The sequence below is a fragment of the Meleagris gallopavo genome, chromosome 2, assembly GCF_905368555.1.
Source record: "Meleagris gallopavo chromosome 2, MGAL_WU_HG_1.1, whole genome shotgun sequence".
In the NCBI taxonomy this organism is placed as follows: Eukaryota; Metazoa; Chordata; class Aves; order Galliformes; family Phasianidae; genus Meleagris; species Meleagris gallopavo.
Window position 1 is genome coordinate 4,208,905 of NC_139405.1, and position 22,715 is coordinate 4,231,619.

Genomic DNA, 22,715 nt, shown 5'->3' on the forward strand with positions numbered 1-22,715 from the left:
CGTACCTTCTTTCCCAGATGAAACGGTACCACCGGGTCATCCTCAGCGTGAAGGATGAGCAGGGAGCAGGAAATGTACTTCACACTGTAAAGCAGACGACAGCGTCACAAGAGCTCAGGCAATCAGAAGCAAGTAGACTGGACATTTTCTTCCCTACCCAAAACTACTTCTTCCACAAAGAGCCCCCTGCTGCTGTCGGACAAAGTCAGTTAAAAATAGAGCATGCGACCACCTACAGCGCTAGGAAGCATGGGCTGACCCTCAGCAGGCTCCTCACACTCTTTAACACCAACACACTTGGATCTGCAAAGAAACTGCAGTGGCAAAGTATTCTGTAGGTCATTATCCTCAGTTCAAATCTTGAAAGTGCTATTATATGGGCACCATTAATTTAATCGACAGAAAGCTTACTAGTAAAAGGCAACCTTGGATAAGGTGTTCGCTGCTCAGACCAAAGCAGCTCTCCCCTCTGCAAAGCACCATTCCCAAGGTCTGGTTTGGTTTCAGTACTGGAAACCAAACTCCTAAATGCTCAGGCTCTTAAAAGAAAGGCTCAGTGAAAGCAGAAATGACTATGCAAAGGATGGCTGCTGCAAATGCACATCAGTGAAATCATCCCAAACCTTTAATGTTCTGATACTACTGCTTAATGTGCTCTTGAAAAGCATAAATCACAAGGATCAAATCAGCACGCCCCTGGGTTGTCTCCGTGCTCTTTTTTGCATCTCTCCTCATTAAGACCAATTAAAAAGAAAGCTCCACGGTGCATTCATGGCTGGAAGAGCAACTGAAATCCCTTCAGCAAGTACAATGCTTGGACAAAAAAAGAGCAGAGTGCAGTCTGCTCCCTGATGCTTGTCCTGGCTCACTGCAGCACCAGCTGAAATCCCTGCAAACAGGAAATGCACTCACTTCTCATCATTTGCAAATTTAATTCCACTTGTCGTGATGGGGTCAAGGAAGAACCAGTCAAACCCTGGAAAGTATCTGTATATCTGAAAGGAAAAGTTTGCATTAATGGGAGGCAGCAGCCATATAAACAGTAACAGAGCATGCCACTGCTATCCCTGTAACATCTCCTGGCTGTTGGCTGTGTTCTCAGCAGTAAGAGCATGTTTCTAGTAGCACCATTTTCCCCCTCCTGTTTCAGGCTTGTCTTATTAGCCTGCTCAGGAGCCAGCTCTCTGGGTGCTTGCATGGTCAGATTCTCAAGGCATCAAGCTGCTGCTGGAAAGTCTTCCTGCAAGGGAGCTTTCATCACCAGCCCAGCCACATCCAACACCCACCCTGCATGTCTGCTCAGTTCTGAGCCTGCTTGCAGCCAGGCTGGGTGGGAGAAACGGCCACATCAGGCGGAGCTCACATGGGGGTCTGGGCAAGTAAAGGGGCTGCACTGCAAGGGCTGTGGCCAGGGAAGCCCAGCATTGCCATCGCTTTGCTCACAGCCCACAAATTGTCCTCCCACAGCAGAGAAAATTCAGCACGGGGGGGCTGTCCACTGCTGAGGATAAAGCTGATTCTCCCTGCATTTACTGCTCTTTCTGATCCCAATTTATTTTCTTCTACCAGACTCCAGAGATGACTGGTGGTGCATATTGAACTGGTCTTCTTAAGAGCTGCCTTAAGCACAAGTCTTTACAAGTGTCAGGAGTAAACATCACTGCTGCCCCACAGAGCAAGCAGTTAGCTATGTCACTTTGGAAGCCTAATTTCTAGGCACACAATTACACACCACTACTGTGAGAAGCACTGTGTACTTGCCACAGAAAAGGGATGACTTCGTGCCTCCTCACGTATGTTGGTGAACGGAGATTCCAGTATCAGGGCTTCAGGGGGTGTTTCTGAAAAGCCAAAGGCAATGTGCTGAAATGCAGCAGCCAAGGCCTCCACCATGGGCAGGACCTGGGCCAGGTGAAGAGTCCACCAGACTTACCTCTCTCACAAAGGCGCCTCACTAGGTTTGTTGCGACCCTGGGAAGAAGAACAATGAGTGTTAATCTGGCACAGACCCTTCACAAAGCACCAGGCTCTGACCTACAGACTGCAAGGGAAGAGGGGGAGGCAGCAATGTGGGCAAGGTGTACTAAGTGCCCAGCTGCTCCCGGGGTGACACGCAATGAGTTACAGCTGGGTCCAAGCTGCAAGGTCTCCTCCATGCACCTCCCTGTGGGATGGAGATATTTCCAAAGCAGCCTCAAATGATTTCATCTGGACACAGTTTAAAGTAATTCTTGTGTTTGCCTCCTGCTCCTCACAAAATCAAGGGGTTAACAGTCCGTGGTTCCTATTGAACATCATCAGCCTCCAGGTGGATGATCAGCAGAGGAAACTGAGGAAGCAGTAAAGGAAGCCTAACATGCATGGAGAGGCATTTTGGGCTGCAGACTTCTCCCTGTTCATACTTCCCTATGCCAGGCACAACCGTGTAAATATTGCAGATGGGCAGGAGTGTCTAAACATGCAGGCATCTGCACAAGCATTGATTACAAACAGTACTTTTGCCAGGATAGGAGAGAACGTTTTGTAAGAGAAAATAGCACGTACACGTGCTGGTCTTTCAGAATGTCAAATAAATGTTCTGCTTTGAAAGACAAACGCAAACAGAGGTTTGCCACAGGAAGAGATCAGTGCTGTCCCACTTTCTTTCCCCAGAATCAAACAGAATTTTATTCCAAGTGTCTGCTTTCCAGACTCCCTCTGGGCAATGAAAGTTCAAGATCAATTCCTGCATAGTCATTTACTGTAGCCCTTCTCACTCTGCAGAGCGAACAGAGGAAGCTGTCTGAGGCGTAATTGCTGCAGAGCTCCAAGCCAAGCCAGCCTGGGGATTATGGCAAACAGCACTTTCAGCCAAGGTCAGCGTTTAATGTTTTTCAGAAGTTGCTAAGTCCTGCTGCGATTAGATGCTTACCCTGTGCCCAAGGAGTGTCCCCATATATAGACAGGGTTGTCTCCACTTCTTGCTTTTATCCAGTCAAACACATGAAGGGCATCGTAGGTCATTCCCCTCTCCGACGGGCTGCCTACTGAATCACCCCAGCCTGAAAGACAAAGTGTCCCTGTTCAGAAAGGCATGAACAGCACCACAAAGCCAGCCAGCTCTTCCCACACAGCCCACCTGCAAAGGTGTGGGACAGGGACAGTTTCTGCTTATCTCACTGTGCACCTTTACAATTTGGGTTAAAAGCCCTGACTGATCGGCAGTCACTGAAAGAAAGTAATTGCTGTAACTGCTGGCTGCCATGCAGTTTTTAACAGCTTGGTCAATAACAAAATCAAGAGCTGGATCTCAAACACTGCCACACTGTGTTCTTGCACCTCCCCATCAGTATAACCCAGCTCCCAGTGTAACCTAGCTACCTCTGCACACACATAACCACCTTGTAAGTGCAATCTCTGGTGGAGTTAAGAACTGGATCCTTATGATCTAAACACAGGCATGTTTCACAAAGCTGCTGCCACGTCAGCTTGTCTATGCTGTTCAATCGATGCCCTCCAGCAATTTTCCACTCTCCTGATAGCCTTGGCTCTGTCCCTATTACAGCACATCTACACATCCCATGCTGAGCAGGAAACATGCCACATCCCTTTTGATACCTAACCAGTAGCCAGGGAAGCAGCTGCCAGGAGGATGGAAAAACAAGGCAAGCTCCAAATACACCTCTCTCAGATGTCTTGATATAATTGTGATGGGCAAATTTGTTTACCACTCACTAGTGCTGCCATAGTCTAGACACTTAGAAGGGAAACAATAGCAGATGCTTGACTGCTGGTGGCACAGAGATGCAAAATGGTCACAGATTCTGCTGAAGATGCTGAGCAGTGAGCTACCACACACCTCAGCTTTGCAAAAACTTGAGACCAGTTCGGGGTCTCTGTGAGAGCATACAGAATATTAAATAGGTCTTCTATCAAAGGTATCAGCATTTGTGGAGGAAAAAACAGATTTTTTTTTTTACTGCAATCTTGAATATGCTTTAATTCTTGTGCGTTTTATTACCCTTTGGAGAGCTCCTCTGCTCTCCAAATCAAAGAGCCCTGGGCACAAGGACAGACAGGAGCCAGAGTCCCAAGCTGGACATCAGGAAGCAGGGCCTGAGGCTTCACCAAAGCTGCTGCCTAGCAATTCAGCTGCACTCATTTTCTGTGTTACGCACACAAAGATTTCACGTGCCAAGCAGGGAATGAGATCACTGCCTCTTCTCACAATGGTTACAAACTGGGGACCCTCAGATACAACAGGAATAGAAAAGATGAATTGTTTTCTCTCTTATCAGGAGAGGAAAAAAAAAAAAAGGGGGTGGGGGAAGAACTCAAAACTGTGCATTTCTGGAAGCTCTCTGGATATCCCCGGAGAAAAAAAAAACCAACACACAGTAACCACACCTAATTAGCTGGCAGTAAGCCTTTATAAAATGAGTTCCCATGAGATTAAAACAAATAAATAAGCAGCAACTACTTTGTTGCTTAAGAAAGAGACAGCTAGAAGTGTTTCACATAGTAACAGATGCCCACATACCTCGATAATCAAATGTGACCACGTGGTACCCAAGGGAGCTGAGGACCTGGAAGGAAGAGAAACACAAACTCATCACAGAAACAGTCACAGCAGCCATGCCCCTGCCTCAGGCCAAGGATGCAGGGATACAGGGATCTAATTTACAATGTTACTTAGCCCAATAAGGCAAAGGGGTTACTTTGGCTTTGTGATGTGGCAGGCACAGGACTTTGAAACAGTGATAGTTGCTTTCTGAGACGTAGGTCGCCCTGTAGCAGCTCTGCCTTTAAGATCTACAAGCCTGCTCAGGCACTTTCCTCTACAGGAACTTTCAGGTTTGCTGTGAAACAGTACAACTGCTTCATTTATGCTATTCAAACTTGCTAACTTGTGCTTAGCAGCACAGGCTGATTCCCAGAAAAACAACCAAGCAGATCACCTACATGACAGCCTTCTCAGCTGTCATCGTGTGCCAGCCTCCAGACACTTGGCACAAGCTTTTATCTTAGAAGAAACATCACCTGTATCCATGAGGCTGCTGAATGGCATTTTCCAAGCGACCCGAATTAAAAAGACTTTACTGCAAGGGATCTTACATAAGGAGATGCACTGCAATAAATCTTCACAAATACCAACGCTGATACCAATTAAAGAGAAAGAAATGAGAGCTAAATTCACCTGGAGAACATAAGCTCAATCCTTCTGAAATAAACTAGCAGAAATAGTTACAGCTCTTTCAGGAACACTTTGTATCAGACCAAGGCATTGTGTGAGAGAAAAAGGCCACAGAAATCGTTAAGCAAAGACCCAAAGCAACTGAAGTTCCCTGTTCCCACATAGCAACATTGTGCTAGGCAACACTTGAGATGGTAACATTGATGAACTGTGCCATGGGAAAAGGGGAAACATGGGCTGAACTCGTTTCTGATTGACAACTCATAAGCAAAACGTGTGCACTGGCAAGCTAAAAAACACTTCCCTGCAACAAATGGCTCTGTGACTAGGCAAGCTCGAGCTCTGAGAGCCCAACCAACAGGGAAGTTTATGCTGGCTCAGCCCAACATTTCAGCATTTACAAGACCAAAAGTCACCTTGAAAGGTTTGAAGAATGTGAGGAATGTGAGCCAGCCTCAAACCTTGTGCACCTTCCATCATTTGGAGAGATGTTGTAACATAATGGTGAGCATAGAGACTGGTAACATATGAAAGAACGCTCTTACACCTCAAGTCAGAATACTGCTATAGTCAAATACAGCTGTGATTAAATAAAGCTTTTATTTTTTCCTGTAAATTGTGTTGTGAAAGTATTATAGGCAAAGCTCTGTTGGAGTTGACAGGTACCAGCAGGTAAAAGATCTCTGAAATACCTTTAATGTGGAGAAGAGTGCTCACTGCTTACAGACCCCTTGCACCCCATATGCACTTCATGTGGGAGCCCTCGGCCACCTGCCTGTTGGCAGTGGGCTGCAATGAGCATCTCCATGCCTGTGCACGTCTCGTTGTGCTCATACCATCATTTGGACAACGTGCAGCCACTTACCTTATAAAGCTCCACACGGTGATCCCCTCCTCTGGCAAAAGCAATTCATGTAGAAGAATTAAAAAAGAAAAAAAAAAAAAGAAAGAAGTCAGCATTTAGGCTTCCAGAGACAGATTTTTCCCATTGTCTCAGGACCTCAGCTAGACACAAACACATCAGCAGAAGAAGCACTATCACTGCTTTGTAAAGGCCTTCCAGAAGACACTAAGGCTTTCTTGAGCTATGCAGGACTTAGTCACCTCCCTTTAAATCTCTTCTGATGGCAGAGAAAGATGAATTTTTCAACCCTCCATCCTGCCTGCAATACATCAAGCCAGCCTGCCCCTGGCCTTGACCCAGGCAGTACACTCTGATCTCAGCAGACCTCACCACGTCAATCCAAGCTGCTGGCCCTTGGATCTTCTCACCTGGCTCCAAGCACAGTGACAGAAAGGACAGGTGCAAGAGATAAACCAGAGTTGAACACTGGGAACAAGTTCGTGGGAAGAATCAGCTTTAATGCGTTTGGGTTTTTTGGTAAAATTGAAATCTAGATGCTAAAAAGGAAAGGAGAGTGAACGTGCCTTTAGGTGCATTAAAATATATCTACAAACATTAGCCTAGCATTGCTGGAAGAGCAGATTTACATCTGCACTCATATGACCATTCTAAAACATCCCCCCTGTGATGGGTTTGGTCAGTGCAGACTGAATCAAAGTGTCCAAATGTCACTTTCCAGAACTCCCTTAAGAACACACACACTTGCCAGCTAAAAGCTGGCAGCTCCAACTGTGCTACAAAATACCCAACGCAGCAGAAACACTCAGGGCAAAATGCAAGGGGTTGCTTGTAAGTCAGCTTGAACCAAACCACTCTGAGGAAGAGGTATTTGCCTGAGAAGCCACCCGTACATGCACTCCCACACGTTCCTCAAAGTGCAATGCAGGCATTTCTTTAAGGGCATCAAGTAAACCAAACAACTCTGCCTCAGCTCTAAAGCACTCAGCCAAAGCAGAAAGCAAAGGCAGTGCCTTTTACTTATGGTTAATGCAGCCTGCATCAATAAAGCAGCCTTTTTGCAAGAGTGATATGTATTAAAGCAGGAATGGCAAAGCTGGTACAGCTCCAGCTTCCTCCAGTACACAGTAAAGCCAAATGTGAAATACAGTCAGGCCATAGCTCAGCACTTTATCTCACCAACACCTGGGGGAGCCAAGAAGTAAATCTAATCAATAGGCACATACATAACAGAGAAACTGGTCCTAAATTACCACCATTATACTGCAGAACAGCTTCCATTAGTATCATTTGCTTCCACACAAGGAAACAAGCTAAGCAGAATTTGAAAAATAAGGCAACAATTTGATTAAGCTTTTAATACATCAGCACAAGGAGACAAGGTCAGTTTCTAAAGTCCCATCTGCACATGCATTTCCCAGCTCACAGCATGCAATTTCCAAACTTTGCCTTACACAAAAAAGGATTGCTGCTGACCTAAGATTTTAGGGGAAGAAGGACAAAGTTCCTGCAATGTAAGGGCCAGCAAGTCTTCACAACCACCACAGTTAAAGCAGAATTGTATTTCTGTAATGCTTCTCCTTTGCAAAGCATCTACAAGCACACATCAACATCAAAAGAACACATACTCAGAACTCCAAAAGGGGCCAATACTCTTTGAAAACTGTAAATTAATAAAGAAGATAGCTGTGTAGTAATAACTGAACTGTATGAAGCTCAGCATCACACGGATATGGGGCAGGAAAAACATGATACTAAGAATCATCCAGAAGGTTTCCTACTGTGCTTTTAGCACCAGGGAACGTAAGTTAGAGAACCTGACCATGGCTGATATCTGTGGTCAATTATAAAATTTCAAATTTTAAACACGTTCCAGAGCAGTATCCTCTATGTATGCAACAACGAAACAAGACCAGCACATTGCCTTCCTCTTTCCATCCGATTTTCCTTCCTCAAAATGCATTAAAATAAGCTCAAGAAAGGAACTGGAAAGCTTATTTAGTGCACTTAAAGCACATATACAGAAATACAAATTCTATCTCATACCTCAATTAAGAAACCATTAGAGTGACAGTAAGTATTTCTCCTGCTTGATCTAGTACATGTCACAGCCTCCTGGCTTCTGGCAGACACGAGATAGGTGATACTAGTTATTTTGTATCTCTGATAATGCAATAAATCTCTTTTCAGGTTTGATGAATAGGAGAGGCTTCATTTCTCAAAACGTGCTCTCCTTTTAAAAGGAAAGCACTAAACTGTTTTTAGATCATCTTTTTTTTTTTTAAACAAATGTGTTGATGCTGTGATAAGACAGGGAGGCACCACACATAACAAAGTCACTGCTGTTTTGTGTCTCACCTTGTTCCCGCATTGCCGTGCAAGTAAAGGATCACAGGATGGCTGGAACCCAAAGCATCTTCAAACCACAGCTGGTCCTTCCCTCTGGCATTCTTCCATAAGGCTGCAGGGACCGTATGCCTGCATCCAGAAGGAAAAAAAAAAAAAAAATACATTCCCTATTGCTTATCAGTCTCTGCAACTCAACCATCAGTTCTTCTGCTGGTTTCGTTCATGCAGAATTGCACTGCTCACACATTTTCCACAGAACTATCACACTCAGCCAAAAACAGGTTAAACATTTCTAAAATATCTTTCAAACAAACTGTAAAAGGACCATCACTGGAGTTATTTCTGCATTTTCATCTCCATCTGTGCTGCTTTCAAAACTTGAGGCTGTGCAAGCCACCAAATTCAAAGTACATTTACTGCTCATCCTGCCATTCCACAGAAAGAATCTCAGTCCCTCAGCTTTTATGGCATTTGATTACTTCAAATAACAGACTAAATACATCATAAACAAGATTCACAGCTAGGCCAGTAGATATGCAGAACAATTACCGAGGTCAGCTGACTTTGGAAAGAACATTCCATGAGCAAGAGGCAAAGCTGAGTAAGGCAAGTGGAGGACAAAGAGGTGTTCAAGGTTTGATGAGAAAATCATGCATTTTGTTTACAGACACCAGGTTCCTGAGGGTGTAACATTTTAGCTAGAAAAGCTACAATCTAGAAGAGCCAGGAATTGAACTCACAGCTGTTCCATAGAGAATATCAATGGACAGCCTGTTAGAAAGAATTCAACGCCGGCGGAATTGAAAAAGAAACAACAAACCAAATGAAAGGCAAACATTCAAAGTGGGTGATTATTTTAGAATACAAGCACTGAAGGTGAATGCATGCCCACAAGCCCAAGCCATTGACAAGGGGGGCCAGCTTACAGCTGTCAGCAGTAACTGAAGTACTCCCTTTTCTCCTAGGAAGAACAAACTATCTTCCACACCTTCCTCCCAGATGTAAAAACATCCAGAGGACAAACCAGCACATAAGACACATACAAAGTTTACTTGTGTGTGTGCAGCCAGATGGAGGTTTTGAGGAAGAAAAAGCCCCAACAGCTGTAGGACCCAGCATTCTACCCTAAGAATTCTGAGAGCTTACAATGAAAGCAGGCTGAAGACTCTGTTTCAGAAATGTACTGAACAAAACACTTACAGTAGCACTAAAGCAAGACTCCAAACGTTACTGAAAATCTACTTGATAAGCATCAAGACAAGTCACACAGATACTGAATTGCCACCAAAAGCTGGAAGTCCTGTTCTGGTAAAGAAATATAGTATACTCATAAAGGAAAACAAAAATCTCAAGGTTGCAATCTAAAGTTATTCAGCACGTTATCAGGTAGAATTGTAATTGTTCAAGTGAAGATAGAAGCCATTACTTAATTAGCCTGTCTTGGGAACTAAACCAACTGCTGAAAATGTCTTTCACCAAAACTCAGTTAAAGGGAAGGAACCATTTCATGTAGCAGGACACCACTGACCTGCTCAAAATGGGTGAGCCACTCTCAATTGATGACCTCACTGCCTTAGTAGACACATACAAAGGATCTGCACACAACTAAAACCTCTAAATGCTACAGCTTACAGGTCTAATGACACTGGTTGTGTTAAGTAATGGCACCTTTCTCTTCACACCTCAACAGCATCTCGATTTTTTTTTCCTTCAGTTGTTCAATGCTCTTGGATACACATTCAAACTGCAGGCACCTTTTGCTCAAAGCTAGCAGGGATTTTCCCGTGGCTTCAAAATTGCTGGTGTTGAAACACAAAAGAAAGTGATAATGAGGAACAGACATGAAAACTGGTCTGAGTTGGCCAAATAGTGTGACAAGAACGAGAGCAGACCATTTCAGACTAAGAACCTGTCATCTGAGTGACCTTGGTTCACAAGCAATTAATATCAACTGCCCCTGCCTGGGACCAGAAAGACTTCTGTAAGGAAAGCACTGACACTATCAGTTAATCTGCTGAGAGCAAATAGCACGTTCCTTCCTCACCCACTCTCCAAACTTTACATATGTTTTATACTCAAAATATTATTCCTTCTTTTCTGAACACTTTGATCCTATCTTCTCCCACATTTATTTTGCAAAACAAACTATGAACAACAGTTGAAGGACAAGACTTCTACATCTTTATGGCTGGTCTGATGTGGAGGCACAGTCCTCGTAGTAACGCAGAGCATTTGTGATCCCTTTATGATTCCAAATTGTGAAATTCCTCTGGAAGCACACATTGTCCAATTCTGTTTCATGCACTACTGATCCGAGTTCAACCAAGCCTCAGAGATTTGCATACTTCTGGACATGAACTCAGTCACTTGGCAAAGAAAAGCACAAACACCCACAAATCAGAGCAGTCAATGGTTGTCACATGCACAGCAAAAATACTGGATGTGCAGTACTGAGAACAAAAGGAAGGACTACAGCTGCACAACACATACTGCACAAAACACGTTTCCTTACCAGACTCCAATGGTCACATCCTCCTCTGGCTGAAGGTAATAATTACAGGTGTGGTTTAAACCCTGATCTTGTGGTCTTTTCAAGTCAATGAAATATGGGACCCTCACTGAAATAAGAAATAAAAATGTTAAAAAAGGAGGAAAAACAAAATATGAAACCTTTTAACTTTTACCTTTATTTCCTTACAGAACAGCTTTACCAAGGCACTTGTATTGGGGGATGAGGAGAGTGATACACACAAACGTGCCAAAAAGCCCTTGTTCTTTTTGTGTGTAAGGATGAGCTGAATTACAGTTGCAGCTGAAACACAAAGATGAAAGATGACACATGCAACCACCAAAACAAATAGGGAGCAGAGTAAGACTAAGAGGTGGGGGAGATGCAGCTCCCTTGATCTGTCATTGCCCAGTCTGCTCTGCCAATCTCCCAGGCACAACAGCCACTCCTGCTCTATCAGTGCAGTGACTTGTTGACTTGGCAAAGTTTTTATTGTTTGCAGCAATGGAATTTACTGATGGGACAACCTGACCTGCAACAAAGGGTGTATCCCAAAGTTAATGGGTAATGTGTTTCAGGACGGCGTGTGGTTTCCTCCTCCATAATAAAAAAAATAAATCTGAAGAGGATTGTAAAAATCACAGAACTGCAAGGGATGAAAGGGGTCTCAAAAGATCACCGAGTCCAACCTCCTGCTAAAGGAGATTGCCTGCAACAGGTCACACAGGTGGGCAGCCAGATGGGTCTTGAATATCTCCATAGAAGGTGACTCCACCACCTCTCTGGATAATGCATTATAATAGCAGACCCCACACTGCTGTTGTCATGTAAGAGTAAGGCAAACAGTGTCAAACACTGTCCTGAGCCTCGGAGGAAGATATGCAGTTTGCTAACTTACTCTCCAATGAATGGCACGTAATTGTCATGTCTTCATAGCCACCATGGACCAAGGTGGTAGAACACAGAGAGAATGCAACCAAAATAACAAAAGCAATATAAAAGCAATGTATCAATATATAAAAGCAACATATTTATAAGAGGTAAACCAGCTTTTTATACAGGTAGATAATGTTAGAACAACAGGGAATGGCTTTAAACTAAAAGGGAAGATTTTGATTAAGATGTTAGGTGAAAGTTTTTCACTTAGAGGGTGGTGAGGCCCTGGCATTGCTGCCCAGAGAGCTGTGGGTGCCCCAATCCTGGCAGTGCCAAGGCCAGGTTGGATGGGCCCTGGGCAGCCTGAGCTGGTGGGAGGCAGCCAGCCCATGGCAGGGGTTGGGGATGAATGAGCTTTAAAATCCCTTCCAACCCAAGGCATTCCACGATATCTGTACTTGATCCTCCCAGCCAGAGTTTCTGTGATCAGAGGAGGAAATTTTTCAAACTTCATTACAAATCACATGCAAGTTTTAAAACAAAAATTTAGATTGCAAAGAAGCATCCTTCATTCAGCAATTCTCCATCACTTTCCATCCTGTGGCTACCCGAGCTTCTCTGGGAGTCAAGTGAGCTCTCCAGACCCACTGTGCACAACTGGAGACCATTAAGGCCACAGAGAATGCTCTCCAACTCATAGGCCAGAGAACTTACAGTCTGCAAAGGCTCACACCTTTCACAAGCCATAAGCTTGCAGAGTGGGAAGTCACAGCAGAAAAATGAAAAAATGAAGACACTCCTTCCTTTCACCCTTCACCTCTCTCCGAAAGACTGCGTCACTTACCAAAGTTTAGGAAGACCAGCTTCGCCTGAATAGCAGGGCAAAGTTTTACTAGAAATGGAATGGCTATGTACACTCCCAGCAGCCAGATGATCAGCCTCCGCAATCGGAACCATAACCCATGTCGCCTGTATAAGGGAAGGAGAAAAGAAAGGCCTGAGTGCAGCAGGAATTTACAAAGCAGTCATCATAATGATCCGTGTGCTTGGTGAATTTGAAAACCAATTCACTTATTCTTTAAACAAAAGTAACTGGCAAGAGTTTACGGAGCTTCAGCTGGTCGAGAGAAGCAGAAACCACCAAACCATCAGCTGTTAAGACATCCTAGAGACACGGAACAGAAACTTCCCTCTACAACACACTGTAACAGATTTTTTCTGCTGATTTTACAGATTACAACATCTTTAGAAAAGCACATCACACGTCTGTCTGCAAATAGAAGCCTGGCTGTGCGTACCATTTTAAGCACTATCAGCATGGTTTGTTTTTTTTTCCAGTTAAGACTTCAAGTATTTTGAAGAACTATTTGTAATAAGACTGCCTAATACTCAACTGCTAATGTTACATATCATCTGTGCAGACTGGAGCAGAGTCCTGCCTTGCTCAGCTAGAAGGGCTCATACCTCCCAGTGACCTGGAAAGGAAATCCTTCTAAGTTATAAAACATGATGAGATTTCTGCTCTGTGGCATTTACTCTCTGTGAGTCCAGACTGAGACTCCCAATACTTCATTTCTCTTTTCTCTTAAGTATTCAGACTAGGAGGAGTAAGCTGCTTGAAGAAAAGCATACATGGAATCAACAGATCACAGAGTAGAAGTAAAGCAACTTTTCTCCAAACACTCTTTACCATCTCAGATGGTACATACAGAGATGTGTGTGGTGTGCATGCACAAAGCTGCACTTGCCACGGTTTAGTTAATTGACGTGCTATGGGCAGAAACAATTATGATTGAATTGCGATTGCATGCAGACCAGAACTAAAATGTATTCACACCCTTCAGGCAACAGGATTTCTTTGCTCTCCAGCTGAGTCCTGAGCAGGAACCACGCTGCACATCAGTGAACAATCAGCACTGCTATCAGCAGCTCTTGCCAGCAGCCAAAGGCAGAGATCAATTCTTCCAGCAGGTCTGAAATTATTATTTCCCACTGGGCTGTTCCAGGAGGTGACATGCTGAATTTTCTCCATAGCAGTGCCAGAAAGGCTTGAACACCGTCAGCTACTTGAAACAATCACATAGAAGGCATGAGAATCTCTTTTTAAAAATATCTTTTCCAAGAAACGAGTCTACAGCCAAAAGACTTTAGATCTCAACAGTTTTTGTACCCCTACACTGAGCAAAAGGAGAAAATCTCCCAGCCCTCCCTTTAAGTTTTTGATGTGATCTCTGGGAATGGGCTATCTTACATTTCCAAAGTCAGCACCCACCACACTACTGCCTTCCCTAAGCACCTGCCATCTCCTCTTGCCTGGGAACTGTGTAGGCATCTGACAAGGTGAATAAACAGCCATTTCCATTAACATTTTAAGACATGAGGAGCAACTCTGACTGCAGTAAGCACACAGTGAAACACCCAAAGGATTGTAATACTTTCCATGGAAAATCTGACAATGAAGACTTGAAAAAAGCCAAAGGCTTTCCAGACCTCAAGTCCAGTTTCTTGAAGTATCAGGGAAAATGGAAACGGAAAATGCCTGATGATGGAAAAGGTACAGAACAGGGCTTTAGAGGAACACCAAGGGAAGCCTCAGGGTGACCCATCTCCACCCAGCAGAGCGCAACAGGAGCAGCAGGATGGAGGCCCTGAGGGCACAGGCAGTGACACCAGCACAGTGCCTGCCCACGCAGCTCTGCTGGGAACCTTCACACAGGCCCAGATTTCAGCCCTACAGAAAAACCAGCGGTGCAGAACACCACCAGAACCAGCTCCAAATCCCCGCAGGCACAACAAGAAGGCATCAAAACTGGGGTTCTCCCACACCTGGGTTACAAGACCCACACGTGAGCTGGAATCAGGAAAGGAAACCGCTTAAGAATACACCGAGTAACTCCATCAGAGCAAAGGGATGATTTTAATTTCCTCTTTTTCTCTGTGGAAGATTGGATGAGCACCTTTTCCTTTGCTCTGGTGCCCTATGCCAAATGCTAATAGGTAATGTGACATTTACACCTCATCACCAGGGAGATGTCTACTTAAAATGCAACCAGGACAAAGCCTCAATCCATCAACAAACAGCTTTGCTTCCACGGATAAATCCGAGACAATGTACTGCAGTACAGACACGGTAAAATTATCTGCTAAATACCTAGTGAGTAATTTACCTAAATTAAATTGCTTTTGCCCTGCAGAAGAGCTATTTCAAGAAATAAATGCCCTTCACACGGAGCTTTTTGAGTGCTCAGGAGAAAGCAGCAGCAACACACTTATCACCACTTTAGCAGGAAGGTACATAGGTCTTAGGGGCTTACTTGGAAAATGCAAGTGAGAAAGCAGCTCTAAGCTAAAGGCATTTCAGCATATTGAAGAATACATTTGGCTGAGGGCCCCGGGTTTGCTCAGCCCAGAGGTTGAGGCCTCAGGGCCTGCAGCTCAGGCACTAACCTACCATGGAAGAACAGCCACCGAGGTCAGCTTTAAGTACCGCGCTGCCACCCAACAGCAACTGAGGAGAACAAATCTACCGTTGGCATCTTTCAGTTCCCAATGCGGGTATCCAAACCAACATTTCCTACTTGGAAACAGCAGCTGAGCCACAGATTGTACAGGAGTGTGCAGAAAGGGCAGAGCAGCCACTCCCAGGGTAGGACAGCCTGCATATCAAGTCACTGGCAAGCCCTCCAGCCTTCCTCGTCAGTCTTGTTTTGAACGAGAGATGGTTTCTAGCCCAGGCAGACCTTCAAGAGCATCCATCTTCTCCCTGTGGGAACCCTGGATGGACAGCATTGCACAGGGCTCCTCCTTACAGCAAAAGCAGCACTCAATCTTTCCTCTCCTTCATGCAGGCCATTCAATCTGCCCAAGCTGATTAATCTTGTTTTATTTCACCTGCTCCCTGCCAATAAAAAAGGAGAAAAAAAACCTACCACCCTTCCAACTGTGCGACAGCACACTCAGGGAGCCTCCCAGCCCCTGAATGGCTTGCAGGCAGGGGGATGGGTCTCATCCTCTCAAAACATCTCAGCAACTTCAGGACAGCAGTGACATGCAACAAGGCAGCGCTGCACTGCAAGAATAATTTGGATCTTCTCCTTGATTTGCTGCAAAACCTGCATCACTTGCAGCTAAATGCAAACTGAAGATGCTGATGCCAAAAGGTTTGTCCCCTCCTGGCTTCTGTGCGAAGCTGCACAGGCAAACAGGTCACTGCGTGGTTCTTTTATCTCAGGCCCAGCCATACAAAGTCCTCACTGAAAAGTCTTCAGCCAAGCCTCAGTTCTGCTTCACTGGAGGCACTGTATGCAGAGCATGGGGAACCTGAATTATAGAAAATCCACCCAATCCTAACATGGCTCTTCTCCTGAATTCAAAAAAGCCAGTGAGAACACAGAAGTATCTGCCACAGCTCTTAACATGGCACTACAATTCTTCTCTCTTTTTTTTTTTTTAAATGCAAACAATTCAAAACCAATTTATTCTTTTCTTTGCTGCTACCATAGCAAAGAATGCTTCCCCTCCCCACCCCCCCTTTTGCTAAACAGTACGTTGCATTTCTATAGCACAGCAAACAGCTACAAGCAGTAGCTTATTTCTCTGTTCCCAGGAATATCACAGAGGCAGAATGAAAGCTGCATGCAGCTCCAGAAAAATGCTGCAAGGCAGCAAGCAGCCAGAATATTTTATTTATATGCTAACCAGCACTTCCAGCACCCCGTCCCTGGTTTTACATTAACAACGTCCCAAGCACATAACATAACATCTCTGCCAATGCTTTGAAATGCTTTGAAATGTTGCCTTCAGTTAGACCCACTGGACTTCTAACATCTTTATTAAAAGCCAAACAACCAAAAACTTGCCTTTTCAATTGGAGAAGTCCTTCAGACAAGCTCTACATTGGTACACTATGCCATGTTTATCTTAATTCCACTCCCTTCTATTGCCAGTCTGAATTTAGCACATGTTAATGTGCCAAAAACAGGAAGTTCATCCTAGGAAAGACCTGAACCAGTACATGCAATTTAGCACTTACCTGCAAACACATTAAAAACAGCTTTTCAAAGCATCTCTGCTTGACAGCAGCAGTGCTCCAGCTATATGAGCACAGATGAGGTTTGAAACTTGAAGCAGTTGGCTGGAGAGATTTGTGGGCTTCCCACTTAGCTCTCCTCTTACAGCCCAGACAGTCAGACTGCTCTGACCAACAGCAAGTGAATAAAAAGTAAAGCCATCAGCCCTAAGGACGTCAGGATGTCAACTTGCCAATCACTTACACAAACTGAACAGCTAGCTCTCCAAGAGACACAAGTGTAGAAGTAAAAGGCAAGCATCTCACTGAGCTGGGTTTGCAATTGTTGTAAGTACTGAGACCTTAATAGCCATGTCTTAGTTCACAGTTCAGGTAATGACCTTGAGTAGGACCTGCAGCAGCAGCTCTGATGCTTTTCAGTATTTAGTAAAACAGTATTAGCACTGGTGTTGTGCGTGACAACATTCACCTGGAAGCTGTGTTTCAAGAAGAAAGGAGTAGATGCTCCTGTTACTTTGAGTATGTAGGAAACAATGAGTAATTATACCCTAGGCAATCAAACCACTGACTGTTGGGACAGAAAAGCAGGCCTGGGGACTGAGTTTTAAGGCTGTTTACTTGCTGTGAATGCATCTGGTGCAACAGCAACTTTGTTTGCACCATGGGATAAATCATTCCAGGATAAACCACGCTTTCTCCAGAGCTCTCCAGCAATGCTGCTGATACTCATCAAATCCAAAGTCACCCACGCTAGATTTATTTGAGCTTGGCACTGAGATATTATCTGCAGTGCAAGTACACTCCCTCAACAGTGTTTACTGAATGCTTAAGTTTTCTACTCATTTCACAGCTAACAGCTGTTCTGTATTAAAGGCGCAAGCCTTTCACTAGTCCATGTGCTGGGGAATGTAAGAGGGAAAAACAGCACAAACAAGAGAAGGCTTAAACAGCACTAGGAATGCAAAACAAGAGCCTTAGACCAGCTAAGCAGGATTCCCCTGAAGCAGTACTTTCCTTTTCTCTCTCATATTCTCCATGAGGAAGAGGAATATCGGTGTGCAAAAGCAAAGGGCCAAGAAGCAAAGTTCAAAAGCAAAATCAAATCCATAAAACTCCACCAAGTACCTAACTGCTCTTTAACATAAAGCCACTTGGCTGTTGAATGCATATCTTCATTGAAAAAACAGTGCAGCCAAGCCAGTTCCCCTACCACCACTTACACTTGTTAATGCACTGTAAATCTGCCAGAGCAGCATGTGCGTAAACCTCGCAGCAACAGCAAGAATCCATAAGTTCTGACTTTGCTCCTAGAGATATTCATGTTTGAGCAGGTCCATTCTTCCAAGCTGTACACCCCTGTGAATGTGAGGTCTTCACACGGTGGTTTTTGGAAAGCAGCCACCAGCCACACAGCCTGAAAATTATCACTCCTGGTAGGCTCTGTGGCTCTGGCTCTCTTTTAAAGCATGCAAGCAGTCTCATCTGTCTACAGCAGTAGATCTTTTCCTTCTGAATGCATGAAGATGGCCATCTTACATTTGTCCACCTGAGGCAGCTCTGCTTTTGCTGGCAGAGATCTGATGACTTGGAAGCCTGAAGGAAAAAATGCTTCTGTATTAGCAGCCATACTGCCACCTTTTACATGCAGAACACATCACTAGCAAAACATTTGGATTACAATGAACCAACAGTTCCCTGTTAGAGGCATGCAAGCAAACAAGAGCATTAACCAATGCCAAAACATTACATATGCTGGCCATCAGCTGATCACTGTTACATTTAGCTGGTAGACTCAGCACCCTCTCTAACTGACCTGCTTAAAAAAGGGAGAAGGCTTAGTGAACATGAGGCGACAGCCGTGATTAAAGAACAGATGCAAGAAGAGACACAGAGCTGCTGTCAGCCCCTGACCTACCTTGAACAGCAGGTTACTTTGCATACAGCCAGGAATATTAATTCATTCCTGCTTTTATCTGTGCTTCAGTCAAGTATTTTCACTGCAGGTGTCAACTTGTGGAGGAAGCAACTCCAGAACGACAAAGCTTGAAAAATGAAGCTGACAACTGAAACCAGAGCCTTTGCCGAAGTTCTGAAGAGCCACACCACGAAACAAGGAAAGCAGAAAGCAGCTGTTGGCATTTCTACTTAAGTGAGTGGGAACTGAATGTTTCGCAGCACTGCACATCATCAGCCACAAGCTTAAAGCATACGTGGTCCCTGCTCTGGTAGTCAAAAGGGGAAAAAGAATGCTTTAGGGACAGCACAAAGCTATCGGAAATAGAAAGAAAGGGTTATTCACTGCATTTCTGCTGGATTTGCAGGGGAATAAAGAACAGAGTATTTCCAATGACTGTGTCCAGTTCGCAGTTTTTTCACTCAGCAGCACAAAACTGACATTGTCAGCTTTGCCTCTGCTTCCTAAAGCTGCTTGGAAACCAATCAAAACTTCACAACAAGCGAGTTAGAACTACTGCTAAGGGAGAAATCAGAGCTAGGCTTCACTTTGTGGGGATCTATTTAATCCACTTAAGCGACTTGAGCACCTTGTGGATGCTTTCTTTTACAGGAGGAAGCCCTTGAAGCCCTGACTCAAGATCCAGTTGCATCACCCTCATCTGCGGAGGCTTCTCTGTCTCAGAGAAGTCACCCCAGGGGAAGCTTTCTGCCAGGGGAAGGCAAATCAACCTCTAGACAGGGTAAATGTACTTGCTGTTCTCTGTTCTGAGCCTGCATACTGAAAAAAGTTTTTTTCCAAGCAGTTTTTGTCCCCCATTTGTACCGCACCGAGTTCTTCATTCTGCCCACCACAAGAGACGAACCCCAACCAACCTCATTTTAAGTATCATTCAACAACAATCCCTTTGGCAAGAAGCAGCGAGTTGTAGTTTCAACTGCTACAAACTTGATTTCAGTACTCTAAGCACACCCAGAATAGAGTGGATACTGCAGAAGCAACAGCTGCAGACTGAGCCAGCCTCCTTGCTTGCTGTCCTGATGGAGAAGCAACACACCACAGGTGAAAGGTGAAGCCCACACTCGCCCACTGGTCAGAGAAGGAGCAGCAGCTGCTATCGCACACCACTCCTCCCACAACAGAAGGCAGAGATAGCCAAAGATACGAGGGAACACCTCTGGGCTTAAGTGATGTTAAAAGAGGAATTTGATATTCTGTTATCTGTGCCCGACACCACTCAGCAAACATTCAGATACGGCGATTACTTACCAAAATAAGTGGAAGCGGCCATTCTGTCAGGGGAAGTTTGCAGCCATGCAATCCTGTACGGAAGGTTTAGTTTCAGATATTTGCTCAAATCAGAAGAAAACTGCAGGCCGGTTTTTATTTACTCCAGATTCTTCTTTTGGTTTCTGCAATTGTCTCGCGGTGATTGGAAAGATTGCTCTGAACAGCGTGAGGGCAGCTGTGGGACTTATCTCAAATACTTTCGATTGTTTATTTTTACAAGCTCTATTTCTTGTCCAACATTTTTTTAGTGCTCTAGCACTCAGTAAGAGTTATAATGTTGAAATAAATCCGGATTAAGCAAACAGCTCGATTTGAATAGTAAACACAGACATCCTTCCTGCTAGCTCAGCTCAATAATCATAGTTTAAATGATGAAGAAAAATAGAAAACTCTGCTCGCAAGTTTAATTGCCTTCGTCAAGCAAGAAGCAGACTTCTGAAATTCACTGCTGTTACTGCAGTGGGAAAGAGAAGCATGCCAGCAAGGTGAGAAGCAAGGGCTGGGCAGCACAGACAGCGTGCTGGTACACAAGAGGCCGGTGGAGGTGGCCAAGGTGGCCACATAGAGCAATTCTAGGCTACAGCATCACATCGGGCCCTGCTCCCCACTCAGCCATGCTGCCCTGGGGTCAGCTACCTTTAACCTGTCTCCTGATAAGGTTCAGCTATTTTACCAGCTGCCCTGGGCTGCTGACTTGCCCTGCTCTCTACCTCATCCTCCTCCTCACCGCTGTGGCTGATAGACAGAATTACATACCCTGTAGCCCAAGGATCAATCCCAAGAAAACTTCCTAGATGTTTTGCTGCCTACTGAGCTGGTTTGCAATATATCCGATACATCCTCTGTTTGCAATGCAAGCCCTTAAAACAGACAAACCAAAGCACAACATCAAGAGCTTTGGAGAAACAATTCTACCACTTCCACCAATGAAGATGCAATCTTGATATACTTGCCACATTTTATACCCTGCCTTCCAAAGGATAAATCTACTTTCATTAGTATATTTAGCTGTTAAATCCTCCTTCGTTGAATTGCAAGTTAACTCTTACCATTAAAATTGCACAGGCACCACCTCAGGCTAATGACTTGAAAGTCTCCTAGATCTCCTGTTACCCTTTTAAAACACCCAAGTACTGTCTTTTAATCCTCTCCTGGTACTGATTCAGTCCACATTAACATAGTGCTCTCACATTACAGCCTTAGTGAACCTTCCTTGCTTACACTCAGTCACTCTGGATATCAGAAGCCATCCACGACTGTACCACCAGCAATGTCACCTTTATAGCAGCTACACACTGAGTTTCCAAAACGCAGGGATCCATAGGGGAATTGCAATAGAAGCATGTTTACCAATTTCACACCCTGATATGAATGCTAAAATAATCTGATCTGCCTTCAGGCCAGTAAGGGTAAGAGAAATTAGCCGCAGTCTCCTAAGAGGATATCACCAGGTCTCTCTCACTCAGAGCAGCAGATTCTGGAGAGGATATGATGTCACCATCATTAATTTTCATTAAAACACCACAATGTTGTTTTCAACAAAAAGAAACGCATTACCACATCCTGCAGAAGAATCTATGGACTTGCTGTGATGACCTGGGAACGCATTTGCAGAGAACTAGATTCCTGGCTGGGCAACTACATACCATTTATAGCAAGAAAGCAAATATCTTCAGAAACAAGCTCGTTGTAAGTAGGCCATTGATCCTGTGTGTAAGAACGGGCTGGAAATAGACAGGAGGGTACTGGAGGAAAAAGGGACATACAGAGAGAAAAGCTCACAATGGGTGCCCAGGACTTGCGGTGATGTTGAAGCTCAGCTGGTCACCTTGTAGCACAGCATCACACCAACTGACAGCTCACCCCGTGATTATAGCATGCCCAAAGGAACTAACAGCAGCCACAGTTAATAATTTAGACTTAAGCCAAAAAAAGAGCAACTGAACTCAAGGGTCCATAAGATGTCACAATAATGGCACTGCAATCAAATAGAGTGCAAGGAGACCAACACAAAACTCAGTTATAACTCCAGAGAAAAATTCCTGCTGAGCCCAAAGCAAGTGTGCTTGGGCAGAGTTCTTTGAAACATGGAGAACTGGAGAAAACAGTTTTAGCCACAGCCACTGAGTTCCCAGTCATGGGACAGGCAGTGTGGAAGTACTTACACAATGCCATTTTTGACAGACCCAAGCCAAATATTACCGTGCTTCCTCTTTAAAGAGGAATTGCAGTAAAATTGTTAATAAAACTAATAGAAAACCACAGAGCAGGTTGTTTTTACAACCAAATGAGAAACCGTGGTTCAACCTGTACTTAACATGGAAAAAAGCACAGCAAGAGACTGGAAACTGTCACCACTCCTTCCTGCACTCTGCTCACCAACAAGTGATCTGAAAGACAGCCATGGCCAAGTTTTCTGTCAAGAGGAAAGATGCTGCTGCTTAAATCCAAAGAGACACAGGGAGGCACAGAGCACGTCAGCTACTGGAGCTGTATGGCACCAAGGGTCACTACACATTGCATTCAGCATGCATGGGCACACTCACTGCTCCAGTAAAACTCAGAGACAGGAGCAGGGGCTGCTAAGAGTGGAGATAGCTGAGACGAGCGAAGGGGCAGCAGGACAGCAGTTCTCCAGAGACACAGCACAACAAAACGTCAGGTACAGAGCTT

The 22,715-nt window shown here is 44.5% G+C and overlaps 1 protein-coding gene across 2 annotated transcripts in view; it reads right to left on the reverse strand.

The window, feature by feature from the left end:
• The window catches only part of LOC100547311 (abhydrolase domain containing 12, lysophospholipase), a 29,166-nt gene that overhangs the window by 2,790 nt on the left and 3,661 nt on the right, over positions 1-22,715 (reverse strand). For both annotated transcript variants that reach the window (XM_085218680.1, XM_085218679.1), the window contains exons 2-11: positions 12,614-12,738; positions 10,897-11,002; positions 8,394-8,513; positions 6,039-6,069; positions 4,520-4,565; positions 2,912-3,041; positions 1,934-1,971; positions 1,762-1,841; positions 913-995; positions 6-84 (exon numbers count right to left, since the gene is read on the reverse strand). In XM_085218680.1, the coding sequence (XP_085074806.1) occupies positions 6-84; positions 913-995; positions 1,762-1,841; positions 1,934-1,971; positions 2,912-3,041; positions 4,520-4,565; positions 6,039-6,069; positions 8,394-8,513; positions 10,897-11,002; positions 12,614-12,738 (838 nt within the window). The remainder of the gene's footprint in view (positions 1-5; positions 85-912; positions 996-1,761; positions 1,842-1,933; positions 1,972-2,911; positions 3,042-4,519; positions 4,566-6,038; positions 6,070-8,393; positions 8,514-10,896; positions 11,003-12,613; positions 12,739-22,715) is intronic.